This window comes from Thamnophis elegans, chromosome 9 (assembly GCF_009769535.1).
Source record: "Thamnophis elegans isolate rThaEle1 chromosome 9, rThaEle1.pri, whole genome shotgun sequence".
In the NCBI taxonomy this organism is placed as follows: Eukaryota; Metazoa; Chordata; class Lepidosauria; order Squamata; family Colubridae; genus Thamnophis; species Thamnophis elegans.
This window is the reverse complement of record NC_045549.1, coordinates 12,712,352-12,726,979: the sequence shown is the minus strand read 5'-3', so window position 1 is coordinate 12,726,979 and position 14,628 is coordinate 12,712,352. Positions and strand designations below refer to the sequence as shown.

At 41.1% G+C, this 14,628-nt stretch overlaps 1 protein-coding gene across 1 annotated transcript in view; it reads right to left on the bottom strand.

The window, feature by feature from the left end:
• ARHGAP24 (Rho GTPase activating protein 24) overlaps positions 1–14,628 on the bottom strand; it is a 71,284-nt gene that overhangs the window by 45,031 nt on the left and 11,625 nt on the right. Inside the window, 2 exon segments of the mRNA XM_032223732.1 lie at positions 4,813–4,990; positions 4,993–5,019. Coding sequence (XP_032079623.1) covers positions 4,813–4,990; positions 4,993–5,019 — 205 coding nt within the window.

Genomic DNA, 14,628 nt, shown 5'->3' with positions numbered 1-14,628 from the left:
ACCCTGGAACAGCAAAAATCTGCAAAGGTTCTTTTGCCAACTTGTCTTTTCCTGCAACGGTCCATTTTTAAGAATAGCCACCGCTCCCTGACAGTTGCTGAGCCCAGCAAAAATGTGCTTAATCTATAAAATCACAGGAGCTCAGCTGGAACTTTCTTTTCAGCATTATCTCTCTTGAGGAAACTCCTAGGCGTAGAATTGTTGCAGAGGAAGGAGCGCACACCTGTGTGAAAAAGGATTTCACATGGATGTATTTTCAGCAGGCTTCACTGTGGATTAAATTGAGGCACACACGGTGCCAGGGCAATTGCAATGCCTGGAAGGTTAAACAGCCAGCAGAGCTTAGGAACTTCCAAACAGGTGATGGATTCTTTCAACAAAAGATGGAGAAAGGTTAAGGCCAACATCTTGGTCACAGTTGAACTAGGGCCTAAGAGACCTATGGCATGGTGTCCAAAGTGGTAGGCGGAGCCATGTTGTTGGCAATGTGTGTGCCTGTTCCTCTCCCGGGTTTTTGGCGTGCATGCGTATACGATGATCAGCTGGCCTTTGTGCAGGCAGCAGTGCCGGAAACCGGAAGGGCTGGTCTTCCATTTTCCAGCGGGAGTATGCATGCTGGCCAGCTGATCAATGCTTCCGGCCTTCAGGAAAGCTGTAAAAACTTGGCTGTTCCAGCAGGCCTGGGGCTGTTGACATCACTGTTGTGGTCCAGCCCCAATTAGAATGAATGTATGAGGGTGTTGCTGTTTTTAAGAGCCAAGGTCGCAGTGGTTAAATGCAGCACTGCAGGCTACTGCTAGATCAGCAGGTCAGTGGTTCAAATCTCACCGGCTCAGGGTTGACTCAGCCTTCCATCCTTCCGAGGTGGGTAAAATGAGGACCCAGATTGTTGGGAGCAATATGCTGACTCTCTGTAAACCGCTTAGAGAGGCCTGAAAGGCCTATGAAGCGGTATATAAGTCTACTGCTATTGCTATTGCTATTATTTTAAACTGTTTTTTTTCTCGTTAGGTGTTTTTTTTTCTTATTTTTTGTAAGCCGCCCGGATCCTTCGGGATTGGGTGGCATATAAATATTTAATTAATTAAATAAATAAATAAATAATAAATAATAAATAAATAAATAAAATAAATATAAAATAATAATAATAAAATAATAAATATAAAATAATAAAATAAAATAAATAATAAAATAAAATAATAAAATAATAATAAAATAATAAATAATAAAAAATAATAAAATAAAATAATAAAATAAAATAATAAAATAAATAATAAATAATAAATAATAAATAAATAATAAATAAATAAATAAATAAATAAATAAATCACTAACCGGAAGACTTACTGGCTGGTGTGCATCTGTGCGCCAGAAACTGGAAGTTCATTTTCCGGCACGCGCATGCCCCTGGGGGGCTCCTCTTCCTGGTCGCGGCCCAGACGAGTGAGCATGAAGGACTCCTTTTTTGGCACTCGGTGCTGCGCACGCATGCGCTTGCTCTCTTTTTGGCACTCGGTGCCGAAAAGGTTTTGCCATCCCTGACCTAGGGGAATTACATCTGCCGGGATGTCTTTGTGTCAAGGAGGGGAAAAAAGAAAGTGGGCTCCTTGGTGCTCTCTGAACCTGGTTGTTTTCTTGCAGACATTTCATTACTCAACTAGGTAACATCTGGAATGTCTACAAGAATGTCTACAAGACAACAACCAAGCTCAGAGAGCACCAAGGACCCCACAGTTCAACCTTGGGCTATAAATCTTCTCCTCTCTATTAAGAACTAGATTGTCTGAAATGCCATGGACTCCCAGTCATTGTCAGCGATATTGAACCAGATAGTGCCATAAGCCTGACCCTTAACAAATATATTATTTCATATGCACTGGCCCCATCAATCAACGTGCGAGAGTAATACTTGGCATTTCATTTTTAGCTTTTTTCGTCTTATGAAAACCGACTCTTCAAATTGACAACGTGTACAGACAAGTTGCTCATTTCATTCAGCTATTATGACAATCGCCTTATCGTCGGCCAGATGCGAGTAGGAGTTTTTGGAAAGAGAAAGGCAAGATGAACAGTCATAAAAAAGAGAGCGCTTGGCACACAGACAGAGGGAAAGGAAAACATAAAATACTTCGCGAGGCTAAATATATGTATGTATGTATGTATGTATGTGTATATATATATATATATATATGTGTGTGTGTGTGTGTGTGTGTGTGTGTGTGTTTATTTGTGCTGATAAATAAATAAAGGGAGACTAGTATACATCTATTTCAAGCTATTTAGCTCTCATCAGCTAGCCATACCCTTACTGGGATTTGAACCTGGGCTGTGTTACATACTAGGCAGACATCTTAGCCATTAGGCCACAGGCTCTGATCCGTTATCAGCGCAGTTAGCTTCCTCCCATAATTGGGGCTTACCAGGGGTTGTGACTCTAAATATATTATATATATATATATATATATAATATATATATATATATTATATATATATATATACATACATACATACATACATACATACATACATACATACATACCTACATACACACATACAACATACACACATATAATATACATACATACATACATACACACATACACACACACACATACGTGAAAGGTAGAAGAATTCTTGGTAGTGAAATGCGAAATCACACACAGCAGCTTGTTTTCCTGTTGCTTCCAGATTTCAGCATTCTGGAAATTTTAGTCTCAATATTCTAGTGGCTATCTGATTGAGGGAAACCGTCCCACCCAATCAAGAATTCTTGGATCAAATGGAAGGTTATAATTTTATTTCTTTATAGCAATAGCATTTAGGCTTATATACCGCTTCACAGTGCTTTTACAGCCCTCTCTAAGGTTTATAGAGCCCCTATTGCCCCCAACAATGTGGGTTCTCATTTTACACACCTCAGAAGGATGGAAGGCGGAGTCAACCTTGAGCCTGGTGAGATTCCATCTGCCAAATTGCAGGCAGCTGAAAGTCAGCAGAAGTAGCCTGCAGTACTGCACTCTAACCACTGTGCCACCGTAGCTCTTATGGACGGACATATAAATTTATCAAATGTATATGTCTGCCAATCTCATAGGCAGTGACTCTAAGACAGGGGTGTCCAAACTTGGGAACTTTAAGACTTGTGGACTTCAACTCCCAGAATTCCACAGCCAGCTGGCTGGGGAATTCTGGGAGTTGAAGTCCCTAAGTCTTAAAGTTCCCAGTTTGGACACTCCTGCTCTAAGAGGTGTACAACATTAACAATTTTTAAAGAAAAGCCAAGGTTCTATCAGGTACTTCTGAAACGGTTTTGAAGGTGTAACGGAGACCCAAGTCTCACATTCATTATTAGCATAGTGAATAATTATTAATACATCTCAAAAATTTGGAAGGATTTATACTGGAGAATGAATTTGAATTAGACCTTTCAAGTCCAAATCTCCTTTTATTATAAATTCCCACAATAGTAAGTTTTTAATACAGTCTTTCCCAACTTGGTGTCTTATGGATGTGTGAGGATCACAACTCCCAGAATCTCATAGTCAATGTGACCATGCTGGATTGCATTTGTTCTTGCGCTCATAATATAAATGTGTGTGTCATGCCCCCCTCAGAACAAGAACTGACAGAGATGGAGAGGCCGGCTCCGTTGGCCTTGGAGGAAACTGGGGAAGGGCAGAGTCGGTCCAGGCAAGGATTTTCTGAATTAGTAAGTCCTGGAGACAGGGAGAGCTCAGGAGAAGAGCAAGGACCACCCCCCCTGATCCGAGAACCAGGAGGGAAGAGAGAAGGAGAGATCAACGCAGATTGAGCCGACTATGAAAGAGTGCTGCACCCACTTTCACAAGGCACACCTGGGGACTGAGACGTAAGAAGGTGCCAGTGAGAGAGGCACAGAGATGGGCTGCTCCCGGTTCAGCTGAATCCGTAGTAGCGGTGGCAGAACGCTCCGCCCACCCACCTGGATGCTTCTGTGCATGTGCAGAAGCATAACGAGTGCGCACGAGCGAACTGGTAGTAACAAATTTGGAAACCCACCACTGGAGGGGCATTTGTTGTGAACAAGCATTGAATCTGTGGCGTCTCATGTGAACTTGCTGACGCCTGGAGACTACTGTCCTCTGCCTTGTGGGGCTTGTCAGTTTGCCTGCTTCGCTGAACTTCTTGCTCTGGTTACTGTTCTAGCTTATTGGACTGCTGGCCCTGGTTGCTATTTAGTTAACCTTACTTACTGGATTACTTGAAGCCAGAGCAGTGGTGGGATACGACTGGTACGCCCCGGTACGAGAGTACCGGTGCATGCTGGGAGCACCAGGTACTGTTCCAGTATGGTGCTCCGAAGGGCCCGCCTGCCTGCCCACTCTCCTTACTGCTATTTCAGCCGATCGGGGCTTTCCCGTATGGAGCGTACGTTGCCTGCGTGATGCTCCGCCAAGCAGCTGGAGTGTCGCGGGTGGTAAGTACGAATGCTCACGCTGTGCATGTGCGTTCACAGGACGCCGGACCCCGTTGCAGAGTACCAGTTCCAACAGGATCTGGAAACCAACACTGAGCCTGAGGCTTTTGAAGATGCGTGTGAGAGCTTTGCTCCCGGACTTATAGTGAATGTGGGAACGTTTGGTGGCAGAGTGGGAGAAATCAAGGGGAGTTAGACCTGTTCTCTGTGTTGCTTTTGTGCCACTCCCTGGGTCATCACAGTATGTGGAGTTACAGTCAAAGAGACATAGTGGACTGTAGGGGAGCTTGCTTTGAGAAATGTGTTCTTTGACCCCTGAAAGAGAAGTCTATAAAAAGAAACGTTTGTGGTCTTACCTGTCAAACAGTGGCTTCTCTCCGCAATCAAAGGCATCCTGTAACTCTTTGACGAGGTTAGCCTGGCCCGGCAATCGGAAAAGTCCTTCCTCCTTCAACCCCCGCAGACGAATAAAATCCACACACTGTTCTACCAGCAATGGAGCCAAATGGTTTCCATATCGCTTCTCATAACGAACGTGTCTTCCAGCTTCTGCCCAAATATTCCTGTGTATGACAACAGTAGCTGTAAATACTCCAGGTGAACTCTTAGCGGTAAATATGTCTTTCATTGCACCGTTTTATGTGGGCCTTGGGAAACCCTAACACTAAAACTACGTTATCTGCAATGATGTCAGGTGCAAGAACTCAGGAACCAGAATAGAGTGGTACAAAAGTACTACGAGTTTATTTCACTACAAGGCATCTGAAGAAAGAGCCAACAGGATGGACGTTAGCTATATACATAAATATAAGAAGTCTGGTAGACCACAACATGAAGCTGATCTGTCAACAATAAGGGAAAACCTACTGTAACTCCAGCTGCCTTCCCTTAAATGTTGCCATCTGGTGGGATCTCAGACACCTCCCCACCCCCACAAAGACAAACATCCACAAAGAGGACATTTAATACAATACAATACAATAGCAGAGTTAGAAGGGATCTTGCAGGTCTTCTAGTCCAACCCCCTGCCTTGGCAGGAAACCCTATACCGATTCAGACAAATAGTTGTCCAAAATCTTCTTAAAGACTTCCAGTGTTGGAGCATTCACAACTTCTGGAGGCAAGCTGTTCCACTGATTAATTGTTCTAATTGTCAGGAAATTTCTCCTCAGTTTTAAGTTGCTTCTCTCCTTGATTAGTTTCCACCCACTGATTCTTGTTCTACACTCAGGTACCTCGGAGAATAGTTTGACTCCCTCTTCTTTGTGGCAACCCCTGAGATTGGAAAACTGCTATCATGTCTCTCCTAGTCCTTCTTTTCATTAAACTAGACATACTCAGTTCCATTCAGAGGATTGCCATACTATTAGCCTTCTGGTGGGCTTTAAAAACGGACTCTTTGCATAGAATTTGGTCTAGGGTAAAAGGGTATCCCCAAAATGCAGTATGTAGAATTTATCGGAGGTTGAGGCCCTGTGGTTATGTTGTGTTAGCTATACACACTAAGAATGAGAAAAGGAAGGAAAGAAGAAAGGAAGGAAGAAAAGAAAGAAAGAGAGAGAAGAGAAGCAAAGCAAGAAATCAAGAGAGAATGAGGAAAGGAAGGAAAGAAGAAACTGAGAGAGAAAACAAAGCAAGAAATCAAGACAGAATGAGAGAAGGAAGAAAGGAAAGAAAGAAAGAAAGAAAGAAGAAAGAAAGAAAAAGTGAGAGAAAGAAAGAGAGAAATGGAGAGGGAGAGAAGCAAAGCAAGAAATCAAGAAAGAACGGGGGAAGGAAGGAAGGAGAGAAAGAAAGAAGAGAAAAAAAACAAGAACAGGACAGAAATGCTGTCATTACTATTTAATAGAGTTGAAATCTCATCTTGTTGGGTAAAAGCAATATGATTAATCATTTAGAACTTTCTGTGTGATAAGGAAACGTCAAGCCATTTTTCTATATTGTTTGGGAGAAGTTTCTTATCCTTAAAAACTGAAGTACTCTGAATGTTATATGCAAACAAATGGGGCCGCTCAAATGAAGTATTTGCAAGTAAGGCTGAGCAAAACAACGAGCAAAAACCTTAGCAATGTTATTTTTGCATTGTTTGGGGAAATTGTTTCTTAAAGTGCTTTTGGCTAGTCTGAGAGACCTGAGACCCAGGAATGTCCACATTGTCTCATTCCTCCTCAATCCAAGTGAACCTCTATCTGTGCCTAGATCTGCTAGCTTCCTATGGAAGGGTGTCCTTTTTTTCGTCACGTTTCCATTAGCAACCAACATTGCTTGTGTTGTATTTTAGCTGCACTCCCTTTTATCTTTCTGGCAAGGCTCTCAAGGACAAATCAGCTTCTGTTTGAAAAATACAACCACTTGTTTATGGTTTATGTATAACTCTTTAGCCACGTTAGTCATAATCGACGTAGAAGAATGTTAGAATATTCATGACTGGGAGAGACATGGGAACAAGGCCAGCCAATGAATAGGCATAGTAACTAAGCCAGCCAAAGGGAGCTTAAACAGATCTGAGTCTGTGCAGAGAATTGAAACAGAAACTTAAGAAACTGCTCTGAGAAGTAAACTAGCAGTCTGTCTGGGCTTGTCTGCTGAAATAGAACTAACTGCTAGTGTTTGCCTGTAACTCTCCTGCCTTGTGTTTCCTTGGAAGAACCACCTGTTGGTATTGTACATTTATTCATCTATTCTTATGTATATAAAGAAGTTAATGAATCCAGCTGAATCAGTTATCTGTGTGGGCTTCTGGATTTGAATTTATGCCACAAACTCTGACAAAGAAGACCTCTCTGATTATACATCATGATCTTCCAGACCCTTCATCCATGCTCGTTCCATAAGCTGTACAGATCCATTGTTTGAGGTTTCAAAACTGCAACGATGCTTGAATAATATATTGGGTATGATTACAGAAGTTTTTTCTTCCCCAGAAGGAAGTGGTTTTACAGGTGGTGGAAGTTGAACAGAAGCAGGCTTTGTTTGAATGTTAGCAGAAACGAACGTTGCACTGAAATCTGACATGCAGATTCTCAAAAGTTCCCTCCCTCAGCTTAAAAAAAAGTATTCTTAATTTGATTCCTCCCCCAACCCACTTTTAAGCCTCTATGGCTAGTTGTGCTACCAAACCGCAAAGTCTCATGGACTGAACTCTTATGACAAATCCTGGCTTGGATTGAAATGTGGGAAGTCAGAGGTCGGCAGGAATGAAAGTACAATGAAAAACAGGGCATTCACACATAACATTTGGTCAACAAGAAAGTAAACAGATACAAGAACACAATAGCCCATTCATCAGGATTTCACCAAAATCTAGACAAGTCAAATCAAGTCAAAGTCAAGTCAAATCAAGGCCAAGTCAAGTCAAACAAAACCATACATACACACACATACATGTCATTCTCTTCTTTTAAGATATTTCAAAGGAGTCTATTTTCCATCCATTTGAAGGGATGGAGAGGAAATGAAGGAGACATTTTTGGTATGGAACCAGCATAAATATTGAGCTGTTTCACAAGAAAGAGAATGCTTGGGAAACGGTTGAGTTTGCTATTAATAAGATGTTTAATGAAGCACTCATTTGTCTGAGAATCTACATCTCATTTTAAGAATATGCTTAGGATTAGGGTATTGAAATAACTTGAACTTTACATCAGTATACGGGGTTGGGTGAATTTATGAAAGTCAAGAGAGTTTAATGGATGAACACTTCTTTCATATTTTTTCATGATGAAAATGTTATAGATATGTAGAAACACCTTCTTAGCATTTTTCTCTTTTCTATTTCCTTTGGCTACTGATTTGACGGTTCCACCACAAAACCGCGGTCGACTAAAGTGCGCTCGACGAAACAGTGTACCTGACATAATCACAGCACGACGAAAAAAGCACGCTGTGAGCTGTAAAGCTAAAATTAACGCGTAAACCTAAACCTAACCCTCCTAAACCTAACCCTAAACCTAACCCTTAACCTAACCCTAAACCTAACCAACCCTTAACCTAACCCTAACCCTAACCCTAACCCTTAACCTAACCCTAACCCTAACCCTAACCCTAACCCTTACCTTAACGTGAATCAGCTTGCTTTAAAAGCGCTTTTTAAAGCGCCCATTTTTCTCCGCGGTCGTATTTGTTGCGCTGCTGATGACGTCAGGTACGCTTTAATCGGGCGCGCTTTAGTGGACCGCGGTTTTGTCGTGCCACGGATTTGACATCCCCTTTTAAAACATGGACCAAAGTTGGCTAAATAATTCTATTTAATATGATTTTGCAAAGCGGTGACATGAGATCTTATGCACTGAAGACAAATTCCTTGTGTGTCCAGTCACACTTGGCCAATAAAGAATTATATTCTATTCTATTCTATTCTACTTCCACCTCTATTCTATTCTATTCTATTCTTCTACTCTACTCTATTCTACTTCAACCTCTATTCTATTCTTCTTCTCTACTCTACTCTATTCTACTTCTACCTCTATTCTATTCTTCTTCTCTCTATTCTACTTCTACCTCTATTCTATCTTCTCTCTACTCTACCTAATTCTATTCTATTCTAAATTATCACAGTTCAATTTTCATTAAGATTCGCCCTAATCTAGTCTATTCAGTGAGATCAAAGTATCACAGCTCAATTTTCATTAAGGTTCACCCTAATCCTTCCAAACATTCCTGGAAAGGTTCAGACTACATTTGCAATAGCTTGCTACCAGGAGCAAAAGCACCTCTATCTCACGTTTGCTAATTTGCACTGTGGTGTTTTCCTTGCCACTGCATATAGTGTTATAAATCACAGACTACTTCTAGAGTGCAGTGGTGATGCTTTTTGATGGAGTGTGGAGACAATAATGAAACTCAGCCTCTCTTCTTTGTGAAGAATCGCTAAACTCTCTTTGCAAGGACAATGAGGTTATGAATGGCGGCAAAATTCCTTGTAACTAGCTGTGACAGTTGCAGGCTCAGGAGACTCCTGGATTCTTCGCTTACTCAAGCAAGATGAAATGGTGACCTACAAAGCAAACCATTGTCTGCCCCCCATCCCCCTCCACCCCAGGCAAGACAGCAAACTGCCATACTAATGATTTCAAATGATTCTCATCACTAATATTGAGTGTTTCATACTTGGAAAACCTTCTAAGAAATTCATTGGTGGTCCACACTGCTCCACCTTGCTGGGTCTGTGCGTGGGATGGGAGAAGGAAATTTGTCTTTATTAAATCTGGATATACAGGCAGTCCTTACGGCCACAATTGAGCTCAAAAGTTTTGTTGCTAACTGTTCTGACCTAGGCTTCCTTAACAGGCATGAAGCAGAGTCTGGGTCCCGGCAAAACCTCTTTTATTTACATGACTGTGAATTCCTTTCATTCACAGTCAGCAAGGCTTGGCAAACAGTCTTTCAGAGGAATGTTTACCAACACGAACCTTATCTCGCTTGGCAAGCTGCCAGATAACTAGCTTCCTAACGTAGGGCAAGGCAAAACTTGGCACAGAGTCTCTTATAATCACAAACAAAACTTTCCTCTCTTGAAATGACTGAAGGAACAAATTGTTTCCTACAAAAGCCCACTCCCCATTCACTTCTTTTTTGTTTCCTCTGGGAGGGGCCAATCACGCTTAAACCATGCTTTCTGAGTTGTTCTGGTCTTCTGGCAGCTCTGTGCATGCGCACACTGGGAACAGGCTCCAGCTGTTCCTCTGCCTCACTGCTGTCTAGCTCCCTCTCTGCTTCTGACGCAGAGCCCTCGTCTGAGCTTTCCTCAGCCCCCAGGACTGGCCCATGTTCCTCCCAAACCTACTCACTGTCCGATTATGCTGCTAGCTCTGCTGCCCCCCGGCGGGCAAAACACTAACCGAGACATTTGTTAAGCGAATTTTGCCCCATTTTACCACCTTTCTTGACAAAGTTGTTAAGTGAATCACTGCAGATAAGTTAGTAACACCGTTGTTAAATGGATTTGGCATCCCCCATTGACTTTGCTGATCAGAAGATCGCAAAAGAGGATCACATAATCCAGAACACTACAACTATCATAAATATGTGTGGTTTGCCAACATGCGATCAGGGGGATGCTGCACCAGTTGTGAAAAATGGTCAGAAGTCACTGTTTTCCAGTGCCGTTGTAACTTTGAACAGTCACTAAATGAGCATTGTAAATTGAGGACTTCCTGCTTGGGAGGTTCTGGCAAAAATCCACTATGTGGCCTCCTGCCCCCATTGCTTGGTTGGTAGTGGTACATCTACATATAGTTTATATCCTGTTGTATTATCACAGAATACCCACTCCCTGATCATCCCTGGGAAAAGATTTTGATGCCATTGGTAGAAAAGGAGTTACAGAAATATCACGGATCTTATATTCGAGCACAACCTGTACAAGAGTATTGATTGCCTCCCGTTGTAGGTATATAAAACTCTGTGAATTCTCCAATAGTATTTATAGTGTCCTTCCCCCTCCTTCCTGCTATTAGCACAACTCCATTCTTCAAAACTAATAGAAGAATTGGGAAGAAAGGATCAAGTCAGCATTATTTTCTGCATAGCACACATTCTGTGGCTTCATCAACATGGGAGCAATAGCAATACCCATCCCATCTGCAGAAATATTGGACAAAGAACGGATAAAACTAATGAATTCTATTTCTGACATATTTCCAATTGTAAGCCACTCACTGTGGAATTTTGTCTGCCACTCACTGTGGACTTTTGTTCTTTATTTTTGAAATAGGATAAATAGAATAGAATAGAATAGAATTCGTTATTGACCAAGTGTGATTGGACACATAAGGAATTTGTCTTTGGTGCAGATGCTCTCAGTGTACGTAAAGAAAATGAAATAGAATACATTCATCAAGAATCATAAAATACAACCTTAGTGATAGTCATAGGTTACTAATAAGCAATTAAATTATACTAGGAAACAAATAAAACCATATAAATTTTAAAGATACACAACATGTTTATAGTCATAAGTGGAAAGAGATAGGTACTAGGAAAGATAGGTACTAGGAAGGAAGAGAAGAATAGGACGAATACAGTCTTTGTAGGTAATATGACAGTGTTGTGGGAATTAGTTGTTTAGCAGAGTGATGGTATTCAGGAAAAAAACTGTACTTGTGTCTAGTTATTCTGGTGTGCAGAGCTCTATAACGTCATTTTGAGGGTAGAAGTTGAAACAATTTATGTCCAGGATCTGAGAGGTGTGTGGTTATTTTCACAGCCCTCTTTTTGACCCATATAGTATACAGATTTTCTTCTTTTTTAAACATATTTTTTAATTTCCATTTTCACAACATACAATCACATGTATACTATACATAGCCAGTATCATATAGTAACAAATAATGATCACATCAGTTCCTCTTGTCATCAACACCCCCCCAAAATAAAAATCCATTATTAGCTCTTCTGCTCGCCATACACCTCCCTCTTCTACCTCTCTCCGTCTTCCTAACTTTCCCCTCCATCATCCCTTCCCATTCTACTTCCCCTTCCCCTCTCCCTCCTCTCCCTACATTCCACTCCTCCCTATCCTCATCCTCCCATCCTCCCTCCCTCCTCACCCTCCCTCCTATCCCTCTCTTCCCATCTTTCTCTCTACATTCCACTCCTCCTTATCCTCCTCATCTTCCCCCCTCACCTCTCCCCTCCCTCTCTTCCCATCTCCCCTCTATTTCCCACTCTTCCTCTCATTGGTGTATTTCCGCTTCTGAGCAAACTCCAATCTATGTTGATAGTATTTATACTTCCATAACAATATACTTAACATATCGTAGTTTTAAAGAAAAAAAGAGAAAACAGTATACATGTGCAATCATATTACATTAAAGTCTGACACACCTCGTAAAACCTCCCTCCCTCCTACCCTCCCCCCCACCCCCCCCCCCAGTCTTTCCTCCCCCGACTTCCCAGAACCCATACATGGTATAAATCTTTAACAAAAACAGTCTAAATATATTGGGGAAAAAATTGATAACTTCTTTACATTGGGCTTAGTATACAGATTTTTGATGAAAGGCAGGTTGGTAGCAATTGTTTTTTTTTCTGCAGTTCAAAAGAATCACTTGTACAATAATTTCACTGGTATGCATATTCTGCACATTTTTTCTCATGGCATTCTTGAGTGCATATTTTTTGACTAAAGAACTGTAGGAGATGACCAGGCTGAGCCCGAGGAGAGGTCAAATGCGTCATAAGTCATGATTTCCTGCACACCAAACAGAGATCTAAGCTCAGCTCACCTTGTCTGCCTTCTTATTCCCCTGATTTCCCTTGACTGTTAGTAGGTCAGATTCTTGTAGACAGCTTATACTTGCAATAAATCTTTATACTTATTTGAACTGCTTGAATCTCCCGATTTTCCTGGTGTTTCACAAGACTATCAATCTGAGAAAAATCCAACCAGAACTCTATTGTGCCTCCAGGCACAAAAGAGGCATTTGGTCTCTGAAGCCACCATCCTAGCCACAGTACCATAAATCTAATCAAATTTGAAAATATGGTCATATTTGACCGGTGATCAAAATTGGCCGCCCCACAAAAATGCCTCAAGAGCTTGGAGAAACATCTGGTTAATGACCACAAAGGCCTGAACTGACTTGGTGAAATATCTCACTTGTAATTCCTGAGCTAAACCTAATGATTAAACTCTGAAAACATCTAAAAATATTTTTTTATTGTCGAAAAGATTTTAGACTGTAGATCATTTTAAAAAAAGAAAAAATAATGAAAAGGAATGCAACATATAACTTAAATTACAGAGTCATCTATCTAAACAGATTAATTATAAATTGAGGACCAAGAAAAGGAGAGCTTTTTTGTGTGTGCAAAGAATGCATGTCTGGTCTCATTAACTAAGGCAACAGAGATAAATGGTGAATTCCATTAATATTTCCGAAATACTCTTATCATGGAATCTCAAACAACCCAGGGGACAGGAGCGATGACTGAAAATCTCTTAAAGTTACAGAGGCCGTTTGCCTAGCTTGGCGTAATCATTCCTCATTCTGGAGAAGATATCATGCAAAGAGATTTGGAGAGAGAGATATTTTTCTACACCATTAATACTGCTAGCAGCAACCAAAGTCTTCCGTTCATTAGACTGCCATTTTGTATCTGCCACAGTGCCTCAAATATAGCAAAATTCTAGGATATTTTAGGACTGGTTAGGAACTGTCACACAAGAAAAAGTAAAACAAAATCTCTCTCTATATATAGACACCTGTGTGAGTCTGTGTGTGTTCCAGCATAACTCTGGAATGCCTCGAGCAATTCTAACCAAACTTGGTACACAGATGACTTATCCTCTGGAAACAAATACCATGGGGGTAAGACACTCCTAACATCACTCGAGATGTGTGTTCTGTTAAGGGCCGGTTGTGCCTTAAAATGGCTTCTACTGTACAGATCTGTGGAGTTGCCATGGTAACGACTTCACAGTACTCCACAAGGGGGTTCCCTCTGGTAAGGGGGGAAATCCAACATTAGAAATTGCAGCGACGTTCATGGCAGGAGGGTTGGGATAAATAAATATCCGGGCAGTGCCGGGTTATCAGCTAGTAGAAAATGTTTGACAATATCTATATAGCTATATCAATATCATCTATATCTATATCTATATCTGTACCTATCTACCTATCTACCTATCTACCTACCTACCTACCTACCTACCTACCTATCTATCTATCTATCTATCTATCTATCTATCTATTTATCTTGCAATGGGAGCATCCTAGAGAAAGTGCCAGAATATGTTCCCTAAAAGGCCTCTTTTGAGAAAATCTTAGCACAAGACAATATCCTGAAGCTAATCTACTGTAGGTAGTCCTCAACTTATGACCTTATTTGAGCCCGCAATTACAATGGAAAGTCACTTACAGATTTATTTATTTATAAAATTTATTTATAGAAGGCATTGGCCACCCATCTTATCACAGGGTAACTCTGGGTGGGCTTACAGTCATATGCAGGTAGTCCTCACTTACAACCACAACTAAGCCCAACATTTCTGTTGTTAAGTGAGACAATTATTGAGTGAGCTTTGCTCCATTTTATGACATTTCTTGCCCCAGTTGTTAAGCGAATCACTACAGTTGATAAATCAATAATCCAGTTTTTAAATAAATCTGGCTTTCTTGTCAGAAGGCACAAAAGCGGATCACAAGACCCTGGGACAATGCAACCGT